Here is an 18,045-nt window from a genome sequence, read left to right on the forward strand (position 1 = left end):
TTTACACAATCCGAAATATTTATAGCTTTTGTAATCTATAATATAGTTTAGATTGTATATAACATAAAATCATATTTTAAATTTTGAATTATGTAATTTTTAATTGATTATGAAGTTTTATAATAGAAACACATTGATTATGAGAAGGAAGAAAAAAATTATGAGGGTGAAAAAAAAAGTAACCTTGCAATAATTGCCATAATACATCAACTTCCAAAAGAGAATAAAATTTCCGATTGAGTATGTTTTTCTCAAGTGTCTTATACTGTTTAATAACTTTTTAATTAGATTTTTTATCTTTAAATTTATGGTTGGATTGATTTTTGTGTGTTATAAATCATATATTAATATAAGTTTATTTAATACCGTATTATATACTTTTACAATATACGAAATAAAAAAATCTGCATGAAATAGTTGATGACGTAAAAATTTATATAACATAGCAGTACAAAAGTACTATCTTAATACTAGAACAACTTGAAGAACAAAAAGTTGGATACATCAAAATAGCCATTTTTGAACAAATTTCTTTCACAAGTATTTAAGAATTATTTTTAAAATCAAAATTAATTTATACATAAATTAATTTTTAAAAACTCTCTCATTTAACGTCTCTAATTCTTTATTTTTTAATTTGTATATAAATTAATTTAACTTATAAAAAAAATCACAATTTTTTCTTCTTCTAATAAGAGCATGTGAAAAACATTTTCCATAATAAAACCATAAAATAGGTCAACTATATGAATCATATGAACTCATTTGATTTGCTTAAAAGCTAAAGAAAATGCAATGCAGTGTTCATATACTGAAATTGCCATCCTTTGATACAGTAATTCAGGACATCTGTCTATTAGAAAAAAAAGCTGAAGTAAGTAAATGGGGGTAATTTTAAACTTTTATTACTGCTTTGGACATTTTTTTTTTTATAAAATTGGGTTAAGTTGGACGGTATCAACACAAATTTAAGTGAAAATTCGTGAAAATGAGAAATAAATTTGTTTGACAAAGAGAAAGTTGTGGATATTATACACAATTTTCTAAAATTATAGAAAATTATTGTTAGAATCGTGTATCATGTGTTGTATTATTTTGCTTTGAAGTTGTATAATCCATGTTACACAAGTTCAATTAATTAACATAATTAAACAAAGATATAGAGATGATATACGATTTCAACAAAATAATTTTAGAAAATCGTGTATCATGTCCACAACTTTCTTTTTATCGATAAATTTGATCCTCATCTCTACGAGTTCTCACTTAAAATGGTGTTGAAGCGACACAACTTAACTCAATTTTGTAATTTTTTTTCCAAATCAGTAATAAAAGTTTAAAACTATCCCATTTACTTACTTTAGTCCCCCTTTTCCATCAACAATGATAAAATGAAAGATAGAATCACAAAATTCTTCATATTTACATATCAAAATAAAGTAGGAGCCTGCACCAAAAAAGGCCAGCCCTTGAGCTAAACTTCAATGAAGAGTATTTCTTTCTGCACTCCAACAATCTCAGTCTATATAACCCTTTTAAATTTCGGATTAGGTAGTACAAAATGAAGATTTAACATGCTGGATTAACTGTAAAGAAGGTGTTGATTGATATTGTTGAAAATTCCATAGTAGGTAATCTGGAATGAAGGTTTTGAATTCTGTATTAGCCTTTTCGTAATGAAAGAAGGTGTTGATCGACATTGTTGGAGTGTAGGAAGAAAAAGGGCATCAATGACCTACTTCATGGCATGTGAATGGCTACATACTGACTCAAGAGCCTCAGTGAACAATGAAGAAAAACTTGACATTGCCTGGAACACTCCAGGCAAGCCAGTCTGAAGATTGTTGAGTGTCATAGCTCTAGTCACCTCAACAGCTTTTGAATGTCTCACAATTTCATCTTCAACACGCCTTTGGTAAGATTCTAGTTCCAGTTTCTTCTCAGCAAGAGGGTCTCTTGCATCCAAGCCTTGTCCATTACCAGGACCTGACTCAGGAGGGGTAATGCCTACCATAGAGTATGAGTTGTAAAACTTCCTTTCTATGCTTCTCAGAGATGAAGATTTCTTCTCAAGTTCCTTGGAGGCGCTCTCAGTTCTTTTCTTAATCTTCAGCTCCTCAGATTGCTTCACAGATATCACATGGACAACGTTGATGAAGCTCTTGATTGCTTCTGAAGCAACTGTGTCTGGAACACGGTCAAGGGCAAGTTTCCATTCATCACAGAAAGAAAACACATGAGATGATTCACTGTTATTGTTGCTGGTGCTTTTGATGTTGTCTTTGTTGACTGGAATAAGGTTCAACTTGAGCCAGCCATGCAGAGAAAGGATGAAGTCACGTTGAAACTTTATGAGGCGGCAGAAACTGGAGTGCCAAGCTGACACAGCTGATTCAAGATCCCTTGTTGCCTGCTTATGTGATTCAGATGTTGAGTGACCTTTGGATGATTGATTCACAAGGCCACGGACTTGCTGCACAATGTTGCTTTGGATTTCATGGTACTGATGCATTGACTTCCACATATACATGATTCTGCATTTAGTATATAATTTCACAAACATATGAGAGAACAGTCTGTGAGCAGGGACAACTCATCTCTGATGCAGTCCAAAATTATGATTTACAGCATTTTAGCCGAGTTCTCAGCTGTTAATTATTTTTTTATGGAGTACTCAATCACTTTTAGTTTCTGAATTTATATCACATTAGTTCCTGCATTGAAGGAAATTAAAAGAAAGTCCTGAAAATGTAAATCCAATAATCACACTGGTCTACTATTAAAAAATGTGATTAAAGTGATAATATTAACATATATGTAAGTAGTTATTTAACATTTTCTTAGTTTTAAAGAGTAACATAAAAGCCTATAAAACTGGAATGACAGTTTACCTTCTTTTAAAAGAAAGAAGACAACATTTTTAAATAAACATATTAATATGTTTTCTTTGCATTAAACATGTGTAGAGATAATTAACCAGGATATATGTATGAAAATGCCAAGTCACAAACAAGAACCTATGAACAACTAGGTTATCAAACTTTTACTGATTACAACCACTATTCTTTGCCAAGAATTATGCTACCATGCTTCCTTGAATCCTCCAATTTCATATATATTTGCAAAATTGGCCCTAACTAATGATTTGGAAATAGTAACAGAAGGCAAATATGATATTTAATTATGTGTCACAGTCACATCAAGATTGATGAGAACCATGTATAATGGTGGTCAAGAATTACCTAATAATTTCTCCCTTGAAACGTGTCAAATAGTTTATTAACACTTAACAATAATAAGTGCTTGTGGAGCATTTGTTCATAGAAAACTCTAATAGTGTCAGGGGTCTGTTTGGTAAGTGGTTAGCTGCTGCATGGTTATGTTGTGCAATGTTAAACTTAGAGTGTGGTTTTGTGATTGCACAATACATAAAAGCATAGCAGGGAGCTTTTACTTGTCTGTTATGTTTGTGAGAATGAGGTAGATTGTTGTACTAGCCAAACTATATATAAGGAGCATATCATTTTTATAGTGTACTCTTTGTATTGCTATGTAGTGATCTGTTTTTGGATTTGACTCTTTGGTTTTTAACATTTCTCAAATACTTCATTTAATTTAGTTCATTATTTGTCAATAAAAAAAAAGGGGCTTTACCACAATACAATAGTTATTTTAACATATCTGACCCATCAGTAAATTCTATTTACCAATATATGAGCCTAGAATGTTAAAAAGGCACAAGATTTGGGCAGGTAAAAAATAGTGGGCCAAGATTGTGTTACAGTTTGTAGGCAGTAGTTGTTGGAAGGTCTGGTACAAACAAGAGGCACTGCACTTATGCAGACCTGATGAAGCAAGTGACGTACTAGAGCAGTAAGCTATAATGCTTCAACCACCACACTAGCATGTTTTATATTTTGATTACTTGTGCTGTGTATCTAACTCCTCACTGTGAGTTAATAATTTGAATACCCTGTGAAGAATACTATTTGAAAAACATAGAACAAGAAATAGGATTCAGTAGGTTCTCAACAGAAGTTCTTTGAAATGGGTTGTTATGGCTCAGAATTCCTCCCTTTCAGCAGTTCATATTATTCTTATACACAAAAACTTGAGTGAGAATCCTATATGCAATGCAAGACACAACATAATTTGATGTGCCTTTGATCATGAAGGCTCAAATGAATGGTTTGTTTCACAATGTGAGACATAATAGATAAGACAAATAGTGATACACTCTCTGAATACATCTTTTATTAGAAAATGTTTTATGAATATTTACCCAAAATAATAATCTACACCTAAAGAGGAAAAAAATTTATAGGATATGTAATATGGTAATAAAATGAAACAAAAAAGTGTTTAGTAAGTATCTTTGAAAGAATTAAAAAATTTAAAAAGTGTTTAGTAATGCACATAAAAAATATTTTTTATCCAAATCGTAATTTAAAAAATTGAACTATTAATGGTCTATATGGAAAGTGTAATTATTATAGGATTTGGACAGGGAGGGAGTGTTTAATTGTCCTCTAATGCATGAGCATATAAAAACAGTAAAATAATTGCATAATGAGAAGAAGACATACTCACGACAGAGGTCAAGAAGCTGAGGAACAAGATCATCGTCCCTAAGGCCATTAATGGCAGCTGAGGTGGTGGACACAGCCTGAGATGTGACAACAATCAATGACTGCAACCTTGTTATGGAAGCCTTGGTCTTATCTAGCTTTGCTTCATCACCACCCTTGCATTCTAGACTCTGCAGCACTGACAATTTCTTTTCATGCTCAATCTTCACACATTCTCTTGCCTAAACATGCAAAATAAGAAAAGTATAGTAGCATGCATCAACACACAGCTTCCAAAAACTGCATGATTTTGGACAGAAGTAAATGCAACATTACCAACCACCTGATTTCACTTTGGTTGTATAGATGAAAAATTCCAAACATCCAAAATCTACAGTCTATGCATTACTTTTTCTGTCCATTTTTGGACAGGCAAATTCTATGTATAATTGTTTAACAGAAAGTCTTTGCCCTTCTTTCACATCCTATCAGGATAATGGACAACCAAAAATATTAATTCATCACAACTGAATGTGAACTTTGAATCACATGTGGGACAAAATTTAGGCATATTGTCATTTTGAATTCCTAACACATTATTTTTGATGCCATTCCTGTGCCACCCACTTATCATTTAAGAACATTTTTTTGTGTGTTTTTCTCTAATGTTTGAGTTTTTAATTAAGAATATTTTTTTGTGTTTTTTTCTCTAATGTTTGAGTTTTTATTTTACTTTCAATGGATCTTGTAATATATTATATATTATATATTATATTTTAAAATTTAAAATTATTTATTTTTCTCTTTGTGATTTTATGTTAAAAACAAGTTTTTCCAAAAAGAATAAGTGTTGATATGTTGAAATGTTAAAATAGCATTTTCTTTCTAAAATTTTGTAAACAATCTATTCTACAAGTGATTTACAACTATTTTTCCTTCCTTTTTCTAATGTAAAAAAAAAAAACTCGAATTCATAGTCTAATCGAGTGCTATGATGATATGTTAACATCAAATTATAGTTAAAAAATGAAAATTTTGTTTGAAAGCAATTTTAAAATTACATTACATAAATCAGACAGTTGAAGTAATGCTTTTTCAATGTCCAATTCTATCATAAAGTAACATTTTCCTTAAAACCTATTTTGTTATATCTTAAAAGTTTAATTTTTTAGACATAGGGGTACTTTAGACATTTAATACAGACACAGTAAACAATGCACAATCAGTCAAATACACATCAGTGCCTCGTCCGAATCCATCAAGTATAATAATGACTAAAAGTACCATGGGTCCCACTTTCAATCTACCAAAATTTTATTAGATTTTTATATTAGTTTTAAATCATTTGAAAATATTTTAACTAAAAACTATTACAATTATGCTTTCTATAAGAAATGAAATTAGGAGACAAAAATACCCCTAAACAAATCAGAAAATTACCTTCACTTCCTGATATAGCTTCTTCTCCCAAGCCAAAAGGCGTTCCAAAGTGGAACACAGACTCTTTGAACCGCCCGGTCCGTCCAACGAACCGGCGTCGAGCCGGTACTTCACCACCAACGGCGGTTTAGAGGTCCAACTCGAGCTCAGCTTGCTCAGTATACTATTTGAATGGTAAAGTGTTTCTGCATTCAATGTTTTATAGAATTATGAGGGAAAATAATTATATACAAAATTAATTTGATAGTTTTTTATAGCATTAGAAAAGGAGTAACGTTAACATATTTATAACTAGAAAATTTGCTTTTAATATCTATGTTCAAGAATTAAAAAATAACATACATAAGAATTAACATGAAATATTTAGAAATGAAAAAAAAGACTTTTTTTATATTTACAGAATAAAATGAATAATTAAATTAAATATATTTTATGAGTTTGTTAAATAATGAGACTAAAATGAATTAATTTAAAAATTTGGCGCACTTTCAGAGAAGCGAGACGCAAGAGTAGAAGAACACGAAAGCCTTACTCCTCAATTGCTTGAAACTCCGATCAAGGTGCTCTCTGCTAACCTCGAGCATCTCCGATAACTGATCTCCGGCCGCTGCAGCTTTCTCGAAATTCTCCCTAACCGCTTCCACAATCTCCTTCAAATCCTTATGTCTCACCGCCACCTTCGCCTCCGCCATGTCATCTTCGAGCTTCTTATCCTTCTTCGTGGCCGGAGCATAACCTTCGGCTGCATACTCGGCCTTAGAGTGTGAGGTGACTCTGGCACCTCCTTCCTCCTGCTCCGACGAACTCGAGGAACTGCAACGGTCCTCCCACTCGCTGCACTGAACCTCCTCGCGCTCCGTCTGAACCGGTTGATGTGAGTATTTTTCTTCCGTTTCCGATTCGGAAATCTCTGGTTCTGTGTTTTGTTGTTGTGAATGTGAATCCACGTTTGTACTGTTATCAATTTTGCGATTGCGTTGAGAGTTCGAACGGAACGGGTTGTACATGGATTCAGATTCAGATTCCGATTCCGACGTTTCGGAATTCGGCGTTTGCGGTTTGTGGTTTTGGCGTTGGAGGAAGTAATCGGAGCCTGGAGGAGAAGGAGGAGGGTGTAAGTTCTCCCAATTCCAAACGGAAGAGGTTTGCGAAGTAGGCGTGGATTGAGCTTGGTGCGCGGTAGCGAAGAAATTCGAGTATTCGCTTCGCGGCGAGGAGAAGAGGCTCGATTCGGAGAGTATGTGAGGGAGCCTCGGTGGCGGTTTGCGGTGGCACGTGACGGCGGGAAGAGGAGGGTGTAGCAGTTGTGAAGTAGGTGTGGGTTGAGCTTGTTGTCGAGTGGTTGGGAAGAAGTTCGAATACTCGCTTCGCGGCGAGGAACACATGCTCGATTCGGAGAGAACGCGAGGGAGTCTCGACGGCGGTTGACGGCGGCGCGTGACGCCGGAGGTCGCTGTGCGATGGAGTTTAGGGCTTGATGAGGCGGCGGCGGCGGAGGGAGGAGGATGTGGTGACGGTTGGGAATTTGTAGTGGTTTTATGAAGGAGTACGGCAGGGGTGTCGTCGGCGACTGCGAGGGGTTCGGCGGCGGCGAAGTTATAGAGTGCGGAGCCGGTGAGGCGGAGGCAGTGGCAGTAGTCGGAGTGCGCTGCCGCGAGGTGGTGGCGCGCGTAGACAGCATCTTTCATTAAACGATGCCGCTCCTTGCAGCGCATCACGGTTTCCTCGTTGTCCAGTTTCGATGCCGTGCAACCCATTTTTTGGCGCGTATACCGTATACTATACTCGTAATGCTACGAGTACATATAGAAATTAATTTATATAAAATATATAATGTGTTGTTTTCTTTATTTGAGAAAACAACGGTGGTGGTGCTGGGTTTAAGGGTGGCGAAGTGTGAAGGGGTTTTGGAGTGGAAGAAGAAGTAGTGAGTGGTGTAAGAGTTTTGGTGTGGTGGTGATGTCCATTCCTCTTTTTCTTGTTTTTCTAGTTTGTCTTGCTTTTTTTATTATCTGGGTGTGTGATAGCTGTGTTTGTTTTGTTTGTTTGCATCTAAACCTTTTCATTAAACACTGTTTTCTGTTGTTTATGTGGGGTTTTGGTCCTGGTAAAGTTAAGAGGGGATGGCTCGTTTAATCATGTTTTCGTTCCTGCGATCATTCACCATTTACTTATATTTTTAGGGTTTCTTGTTCCAAATATTCCTATAATGTACATAACTGATATTTTATTTTTATTCTTATTAAGTCACATTATTTATTATACTTACATATTCTTTATTTATTTAAGGTATAAATTGAGTTTTTTTTAGTGAACAAGATTTGAGATAGTGTAATTTATTAAGAAATCGATTTCTTCATTCTTGTCAGATAATTGAGTTACTTAGATATGTTATAAGAATTTAATTTCTGGGCATATGAATGAAGAAAACTTGATTGAGAGAAATAAAACTTATTTGGGTGATCTCAAATTTTCATAGGATTATTAGTTATGACTTTTTGCTATGAAAATACATTGTTATAAAAAAGGAGAAAAATGTGAAAATCTAAATAGAGTTTGAGGGTCTATATTGCATTTTTATAACAATTATATTCATTTCTGTTTAACATATCTAACTCTTGTAAATTATAATATTTTTAATTTTTTTATCACGTTAGATTATCTATTAGAATAAAGTTTCTTTCCTTTTCTCTTATTATCTCTATTGACATATACATTTAAAAATATGGAATTAAAAAAAAAATACTGAATAAGGGTGCTTTTGTTTTTGCTATGGGTTTGACTCGTATAAGGATTATTGGACGAGACTATGCAACTTTGGAATTAAGATAGGAAAGAATGTGTTTACTCTTTTTTTTATTTTAACAAAAAAACTTTTTCTCCACTTCAATAGATTGAAAGGTGTAGCTTTATTGTATCTTTCATTTAGTAATTTTATCTCCAATATGATAAAATAGTTTATTAAACCATATTCTATCTAAAGTCTTCCATAATCGGATTAACCGACTTTCCAAATGGAATGATGAATTCAAGTATCGTGGAAAATAAAGGAACAGCTAAATTACAAGACAAAAGATTAGTGATCACTTGCTACCATGGTCCACTTTACACCTCAAGAGGACAAAGTGACATCTAGCATTACTTTTTAAAGAAGAAAAAATTCATTAAATGCTATACGTACAATGAATAATAATTACCAATTGACTAAGAATAGTAAAAGATACAAACTCCTAAAAGTGATATAAATTGTGACTTTTTTTATCATTCACTGCATTTTTTAAGAAGTTATACGATTATAATTCTCTCTCACCCTTTTTTATATTAGGCTTGATTTCTACAATATATTTTTAGAAAGCTAACAAATTTAAGTAATTAAGAGATAAGTTTCATAATTTAACTAAAGGAGTAAAGCTTATTAAGTTACTTTAATCTCAATTCTCATTGGAAAAACTAAAAAAGACTACTATGTCAAAAAGCAATATCCAACTTTATCCTTTAGAATAACAATTCTTTAGGATGTAGTTTGACTAAAACCCTTCCAACGTACACAAAGATAAGATGTATATTACTGTCATGATCATTGTCTTTCTAGCCATCACATATATGAAAAAACACCTTTCTAATTATTTTTTCTGTTTGGGTCAGATCCAGGATATAACAAAATTAAAATGCATGGCGTATTTTTCCAATCTGCTAAGCCCCCACACCCCACTTATGATTAACTGTTTGGATTCAGTAGGATTCGTTGGAACTTTTTTGATTCTACATTACATCCTGAAATGGTTAAATAATGCAGGCAAAGTCGTTGATTGAAATAACAATGCGGACAACAAAGGTGACTCATATGATATCACTTTCAAGAGAAAGGTGACTCATATCACTGGTAAGTTTCAATTTACTTATGTATCATTTACTTTTACTTAAAGTAAACTTTCAACTAATTTTAATTCCAACTCGTCTTAAATTTATAATAAGTAATGAGTGCATGTCATCAAATTTAGAAATAATGACTTTATAGTTTAATTTGTTTTATTTCCCTTATTATACTTGAGAGAGTAGTTATGATTGACAAAAATATAACTACTTTAGAATTTATGAATTATATACCTCTTGTAAATTACTTGTTCAAAACTAAAAATTAATAAAATAGCTTTCAATTATTGAATTAGAAATACTTAATAACAGTAGTTCAATCTAAATTACTTTATATAAACTATATTTTTATATGATATGTAAAAAAATCAGTGTGGCCTTTGACATAAAGAGAGCATGTTAAAGAGAAAGATAAAAAAAAAAGTGTAACAAGCAAGTGGAAAGTTTGACATAAATGAAAGATGAAAATCATTCACACAGATATAATCACAACCCAAAATGCAGTGAAAGATAGATTGATTCATATAATTTTCACTAGTAGGTGATTTTGATTAGGGTGGTTAGAAAAAAACCAAACCAAACCTTTTAATAGCTGAACCAAACCACACTGAATAAAAAAAGTGAGTTGTTTGAAAAAAATAATAATTCAAGTAGACTGTTGTTTTTAAAGTGGTTCAGCTTTTTAAAAACTCTCCAACCATATCTGCTCGTGTGGCAACCAAAATTGAATTGGACAAAAAAAGATTAAAATAAATTTCTCTAGAAAGAGTTTAGTTTGAACCAAATCGTTCTTTTAATGTAATTAAGTTTAAGTAAATTATTTTATTAGTTAACTCCAACTGAATTATTTTATAATACAGTTTGATTTGATTTGAGTTTGTTTAGAAATAAACTTGTTTTTGCGTACCCATGATTTAGCATTAAAAAGATATCCAATTCCATGCTTTAAATGCAAAGGAAAATTAAGTATATATGTACAATCCTAGCACCAATCGCATCGTATTTTTTTTTTCACTTCTTATTGACCCCTTCATTGTGATATTTGAAATTTTCAACTTTCCCTCCATGTGTTTGTTACCTTTTGAATCTTCTGAATCATCAAAAGATAAAATGTGAACCTTTTGAAAGTTAATCAAAAGACAGAAAAGTGACAGAAAAGTGAAGTGCTATAAGCTACATGAATGAGGATATCCCACAATAAATAACCTTTTGAAGAAAGCTTAAAAATGAAAGAGGAAGGATGAAATACTATTTAGACCTATACGATGTTTATGTTGGATTTTTCAGAGATATAGCAAATTTTTTGCCATTAACGTGTCATGAATATTTTTTATATAAAACGTTAAAATACAATTTAAAATAAAAAAACTTGTAAATAATAAACTTATGAATATTTTTCAGAAATACGTGATTTATTTATTGGACAATAATACAATGAGAACCTTATGAAATTATATCACCATCATATAAATACTTTTGTTCGTAAAGTCGTTTTCTCATAGGATGACTTCTTTATCTACTCTTCTTGGCTTAAAGGTTCAACAATCTTTTAGTATTTCAATCCCTATTACTGAACCCTATTACTGAATGATGGGGGAACCTGCAAAGATACTTTGATGCTCGAGTTAGTATGAGAGTTGAAAAGCTACCAATGTCATTTGGTTGTCTATGCTATTTGTATGTTTTGATTGGATCCTTGGAGTCATGAACCCCGCGTAGGGCTCAAAAGGGGTCTAATTACGCCTTAATCATGTTTTGCAGATAAACTGACTTATTATTGACTAAATGATGTTTTAGGATATTGTTTGAATTTAAGTATGTCGGGAAATCATTTGCCATCCGGTCATCCGATCAATCGGTAGTACACCTTTTATTAATTTTTATTTAATAATTGAACATAATATTTTATCATTATTTAGTTGTTAAACTTCTGTTATTAAAAAAACTAGAAGTCAAAATGGTTTTTTATTTATTATTTTTTAGTTTAATTAAATTTCAAATATCTCCTAAATTTCGTTATTTTGAATTATTTTTTTATTAAATTTTGTTGGTTGTAAAATTTTTATATTTTTCAAAATATTATATGTCGTTTAATTTTTTCGTTAATTAGATAACATTATTATTATCTTGTCTCATCATCTTGCTTAGTTGTTTTTACATGTTAAGAATATGAGGTTTTGTGACTAATATAAAAGGATATTGTGATTAATGTAAAATGAAAAGCAACTTTTATTATTTTAATTCAAAATGTGTTGGAAAACAAAATAGTGTCATTGTTACCTATATCAATGGTAAAAATGGTGATGACAACAAAGATCCCTTAGTCGTTGTAGGTGATGACGGAAGAATGAAGATCTTGTTATCTAACATGCCTTCAATAAGAGTAATAAAAGTCATTTATCATTTTATATTAACCACAAAATCTTACATTTTAAAAATAATGTGTGATAGTATAACATACATTACTAAGATAACAGCTACATCAGTAAAAATAATAATTAAATAACAAGAACTCAAATGAACAATACAAAATTTTTAATTACTTAATAAATAAATAAATTAATAAACTCAATTGATAATAACTAAGATAATTAAAATTGAAATTCACTTTTACACATTATATAACTTCAAAATCATACTTTCCTAAAATCCTGTCCTTCGTAATATGCACACTTTCTTCTTCATATTGTAAGTTCCACAATATTTAACTAAAAGAAAAGAAAAGAAAGTTAAACTTTGGACTTTCAACCCTATATTTGGACTTTCCAATTGAAACCAAACCCCACAAATATCATTGGCCATTTGGAGTATCTGATTCTCCAGAGAAGGGTAGGGTCGTTTAGATCAAAATATTTCTGCAACCTTCATTTTGTAGGGCACTTTCAATATATATATCTCACCCTTGAAAAAGTTTTCAGAGTTTCAAGAGTATGTACTCATTCCATTAAAATCATGGCACTTTGATCCATCATGAATATTTTTGAAATATATAAAGATCAATGAGTACATACACTTTACATTACAAAGGAGATTAATTGAGATGAAAGAAAATATGAAGTACGTCCACCTAACTATCCTTTGATCTTGATATGTTTTAAAAATATTTATAGTCATTTATTTATTTATAAATTATTAAAATTTGAACTTGATATGTTGTATCTCACTATTGCAATAAAGAAGTATTTGGTAAGATATAGCCGTCTTTCATAGCAACCACAATATGTTTGGATTGGAAGTCTTGAAAAACATAAAAAGAGAAAAAAATAGACTGTTTCGTTGAATGAAAATGACAAAAGAATTGAAAATATATATTTTCCCCTAATAAATCCATTTACTCTTAACTTTTTGAAAATAAAAATAATCTTAAGAGTAATCAAGCAAAATTCTGTTTATCTAAAAGAGTATTGGTGGAAAATGAATTATATAAAAGAGTTTTTTTTTTTACTTAAATTAAATGTGTATTCAAAGTCGAGGCCGAATACATCTTGGAGGAGCTACATCATGGTGTATGTAACCTATAATTTGAGAGCGCGAATAATGGAGGTGAGGGTACTAAGAGCATGTTATTATTGGCCCACCTTGAGAGCCGACTATACTAACTTTGTTAAACAATGCCAAAATTGCCAAGAGCATGGTCCTCTCATACACCTCCACTCTCACGACTTGTAAAATATCAATTTTCGTGGTCGTTTGTCTTATGGGGGATGAATATAATCGTCCCTTTTCCACCAACAACAGGGCAAAGAAGATTCTTGCTGGTAGCAATGGATTATTTCACTAAGTGGATTGAGGTTGAACCTCTCGCAAAAATCACTGCTCGATAAGCTCAAAACTTTGTTTGGAAGGATATAGTATGTCGATTCAACATTCCACACACTATTATTATCGACAATGGAAGACAATTTACAGATCGAAAGCTTGTCAAGTTCTATGACAGTCTTGACATTCGGCACAAAACGAGTTTAGTGAAACACCTACAGACTAATGGGCAAGCCGTGTTCGCAACACAAGGTCATGTTGACCCAGTTGAAAAAGAGGTTAGGTAGCGCAAAGGGAAGGTGGACAAAAGAGCTCCTTGAGGTCCTCCAGGCCTGTAGGTGCACCCCACACTTGGGTACAGGGAAAACTCCATACAACCTCACCTACGAAACAAATGCAATGCTACTTGTTAGGTCGGAGAGCCGACAATCCAGCATGAACTTGGAAACCTTAAGCTAAACGACAAATGCCTGAAGACCAAGTTGGATTTACTCCAAGAAGCTACGCGATAAGGCAAAGATACAAGAAGAAGCATGTAAATAGAGGGCATCTAGGTGATACAACTCAAAAACCAAACCAAGGTCATTCTAAGAAGGTGAACTCATATGGAGGATCAGAGAAAAAGCTCGCAAGACTTCGACAGAGGGTAAATTGGAAGGACCATTTAAAGTTAAGGAAAGCCTACACAATGGAGCATATCGCTTGCAACAGTTGGATGACCGAGTTGTGTCGAGAACCTAGAATGCAAGCCACTTGAAAATGTATTTTAGTTGATATATATTGTAGATGTACTCTTTCCTACTATCGGTCTTTTTCCCTAAAAAAGGTTTTGCCGAAGTAGGTTTTAACAAGGCATCATATTAATGAAAGTAGACTTGTTAGCTACACAAGTGAATCCCTGCCGAGAGCACGTTAAAGAAACCTCTTGACGAAGGAAGAATTCACCTAAGTGAATCCGTACCGAGAGCACTTCAAAGAAACCCCTCGGCGAAGGAAGAATTCACCTAAGTGAATACCTACTGAGAGCACGTTAAGAATAATGAATACCTGTCAAGAGAACTTTAAAGAACTTCTTAGCTAAGGGAGAGACCGTATCTTGTAAAAGTAAGTAAAGTGTAAACGAAGTAGTTTCATGAAAGTTAAGCAAATTCCATTAAAGGCCGACAGGTAGCCAAACTACACAAAATAGGGCACACATTTATAAAAAGATTAAACACGTGTGCCCGGTCAAAAAGAAACTAAGAAGACCTAAGAGTCAACATCTATCTTATCGGGCCTGAGAGTTCCTAGAGAAGCCGACACGACCTCTTGGGCACTTAGAATTTCTTCAATGAGCATAAGTTGACCTTGATAGAAGTTCTTGTTGATATCAAACTTTCCCTCTTCCAAAGGAATATTGTAGAAGAAAGTTGCTTGTTGAAGGGCCTTCTTGAAGTCGAGCTCATGTTGGTCCAATACATTGTCTTCGACAATCTCCAAGTCCTTCACCAGCTTCTCAATCTTCTTCTCGAACTGGTAGTTCGAGAGGGTCATGTCCGAAAGGATTTCCTTAAGCCCTCAGATCTCCTTATTCGTCTTTATAGTAATACCAATAATCAATCAAGAACAAAATATTATATTTAAATATCTCCTCAATACATTAGAGTTTGAAGAGATTACTCTCAATCCCAAAGGGTATAACTAGTCACACATGATGACAATTACAAGCAGTGATGACATGAAAAGAAGATCTAAGATGTTTCTCCTTGACGGTTGCTTCCTCTTATGTTTCCCACACTTTCCTATTCTCCCAATTGGGTTACAAGTCACTCAATGATGTTTTTCTCCCAATCTGACACACTAGGGTTGAGCCTCCAACACCCTATTTAACCTAATTTGCTAGGGTTAATTGACTTCTTGTGTGGCGTTGATGGGCTCGTTTGAATAAAACATAAAAAACCCAATGTCTCTGAAGTTATCTCGCTTGAGCGAGCAAAACGTCGATTTTGTCCAATGCTTTTGGAGCATTCTCGCTTAAGCAAGAATGGGCTCGCTTGAGCGAGATGCTCATTTGGGATTTTTGTGCATTTGTATGTTCCGGGGCCTTCCAACTTTGTCCTTCTAGCTTGTATTATTCTTCTTTAGTTCAATTATCTCAATTCTTCCATAAAAACATGAAACTAACACCAAATTTGGGAATAAAATGTTCTTATTCAAATAAAAATCATAAAACATGTAAAAAGATATAAATTCATAAATTGAGAGTTATTTTATATTTATTTTAACAATTAATACGCACAAGTGTCTATATTTTAATATAAAATATTACTGAAATTAAACACTTATAAAAAGATTAGGAAAATGAGACAAAATGAGTCACTTTAGAAGAAACCTGATCTTGTAAAAACAATATTCATGAAATTCACTTAAAATTTTGACGTAATTTCTTTCTCAATAAAAAAATTAATAAATAATATAATAATAAATTTCAATTATATAATTATTATCTAATATTATGTTTTTTGTTATAGTATTTTTTTTATAAAAAAATTATTTAGTATTTATGACACTATAATATGAATATGCAACTGCTCTATAAAAAAATCAATAATACACAAATTTTATAATAAAAAATAAAATAAAATATAAATATAAATTTTTTCCTTTTAATTATGATATAATCAAGTCGAGCCACCCCATCCTAACTCTAAAGAATAAAACCCATAAAATTTACAATATCTTATATAATACAAACTTTTTTCAACAATAGACTCTACTGGATTATTAGATACATTTATTTAAAATATTATTATTTAAAGTTTTTTTAAAATTGTATCCCAAATAATTATTATTTATATAGGAGATAAAATAGGGTTATCTAAGCACATTACCCAAAAAAAGGACCATAAAAAAATATAAAAAATGAAATCCTAGATGCAACAACAGTTGTAGTTGCCCTAGACATAGAGCCCCTAACCCTACTTGCCCAGGCACACATACACAGTATTCTGAATAATCTCACCAAATTCATGGCTACACATACCTATATATATATATATATATATATATATATATATATATATATATTCACATGCAGTGAGATGAAAACAACAAAGACTTCAACAAATAGAAGAAGAAAACTGAAACATATATTAGGAGAAAATAAGGCTATAGTTTTAGGTTCACCACTGAACTTCAATATGACATAAGAGTGAAATAATATTAGCAATTTCTTTTATAATTCTTATAATTTACATTAACTGAAGAAAAAGCTTACTTTGTTTGAATTGAAAAATGAATTTGAAAGAATGAAAATGAGATTCTTTGCATTTTGAGAAAGTGTACAAGAAATAATAAATACTTTAATTAAGATGATAACATAAAATAAATATAAAATAATTTAATATAAGAAATAATTTAAAAAAATATAAATTAGAGTTAAAGTAAATTTTAAAAAAACCATAAAACCTTAATAAAAATGATACTTAATATTAAACATTAAAATATATTAACTAAATATCAAAATTTAAATTATGTTATTTTTATTATATATTTATTAGGATATAAAAATATCACAACAAGAAAATCATTAAATAAAAACTAATTATGGAAACCAAAATAATTAATTACTATATTGATTAAATTAAACACCTTTCTATAAACTAAGAAATTATTGATATCTAAATTAATTTTAATTATTAATAAAATTTATAAAGTTGTTTCTAAATTAGTATCTACAGTAACTACCAAGGTTTTATCTACTACTTATTTATATTTTAGTTTTTATTAGGCTTTTAAAGACTTGTTTAGAATCTAAAATATTATTAACTAAAATTTTGGTATTTAATTTAGATATCAATTTAGAAATTACTTTATAAATTTTTATTAATAATAGAAACTATTTTAGATATGAATAACTTTTTAGTTTCTAAAATAGTATTTAACTTAGTAAATACAATGACTAATTATTTTTGTCTATAAATTTGATTGTTATTTAATGATTTTCTTGTAGTGTATAAATTCATAATTAGTAAAACATATAAACACATTATATATATATATATATATATATATATAAACAATTAATATAGTAATTGATTATATATAAAATGTGTTGGTGCTATAAAACGGGATTTTGACCATGATGGGGTTATTTTTTTTTACTTTTTACCAAAATGGGGTTCGTTTAAAAAAATTACAAATTTAGGCAAGTCGTGTCAATTCGGCACGACTTCATATGCACAAATCGTCCCAATTAGACACGACTTTTGTCATGTCATACTGAAGTCGTGTCAACTTGGCATGACTTCTGCCCTGTCATACTGAAGTTGTGCCAACTTGGCACGACTTCTGCCATGTCATACTGAAATCGTGCCAACTTGACACGACTTCTGCCACGTCATATATATATATATATATATATATA

The 18,045-nt window shown here is 31.5% G+C and overlaps 1 protein-coding gene and 1 long non-coding RNA gene across 2 annotated transcripts; one reads left to right on the forward strand and one right to left on the reverse strand.

Moving 5' to 3' along the window:
* Window positions 1–1,329: 1,329 nt before the first annotated feature.
* On the reverse strand, window positions 1,330–8,141 carry LOC137819077 (nitrate regulatory gene2 protein-like). Its single transcript, XM_068622818.1, has 4 exons — window positions 6,541–8,141; window positions 6,009–6,193; window positions 4,587–4,810; window positions 1,330–2,534 (listed from the first exon to the last, which is right to left on the reverse strand). Exons 1-4 carry the CDS (start codon window positions 7,763–7,765, stop codon window positions 1,736–1,738), a joined length of 2,433 nt encoding a protein of 810 aa, XP_068478919.1. The 5' UTR covers window positions 7,766–8,141; the 3' UTR covers window positions 1,330–1,735.
* LOC137819078 (uncharacterized) lies at window positions 5,994–12,090 on the forward strand. Its single transcript, XR_011082230.1, has 3 exons — window positions 5,994–6,182; window positions 6,501–6,882; window positions 9,805–12,090. It is a non-coding gene; the product is annotated as an uncharacterized lncRNA (long non-coding RNA).
* The last annotated feature ends 5,955 nt before the right edge of the window (window positions 12,091–18,045 follow it).

Source organism: Phaseolus vulgaris, chromosome 10 (assembly GCF_000499845.2).
Source record: "Phaseolus vulgaris cultivar G19833 chromosome 10, P. vulgaris v2.0, whole genome shotgun sequence".
NCBI lineage: Eukaryota > Viridiplantae > Streptophyta > Magnoliopsida > Fabales > Fabaceae > Phaseolus > Phaseolus vulgaris.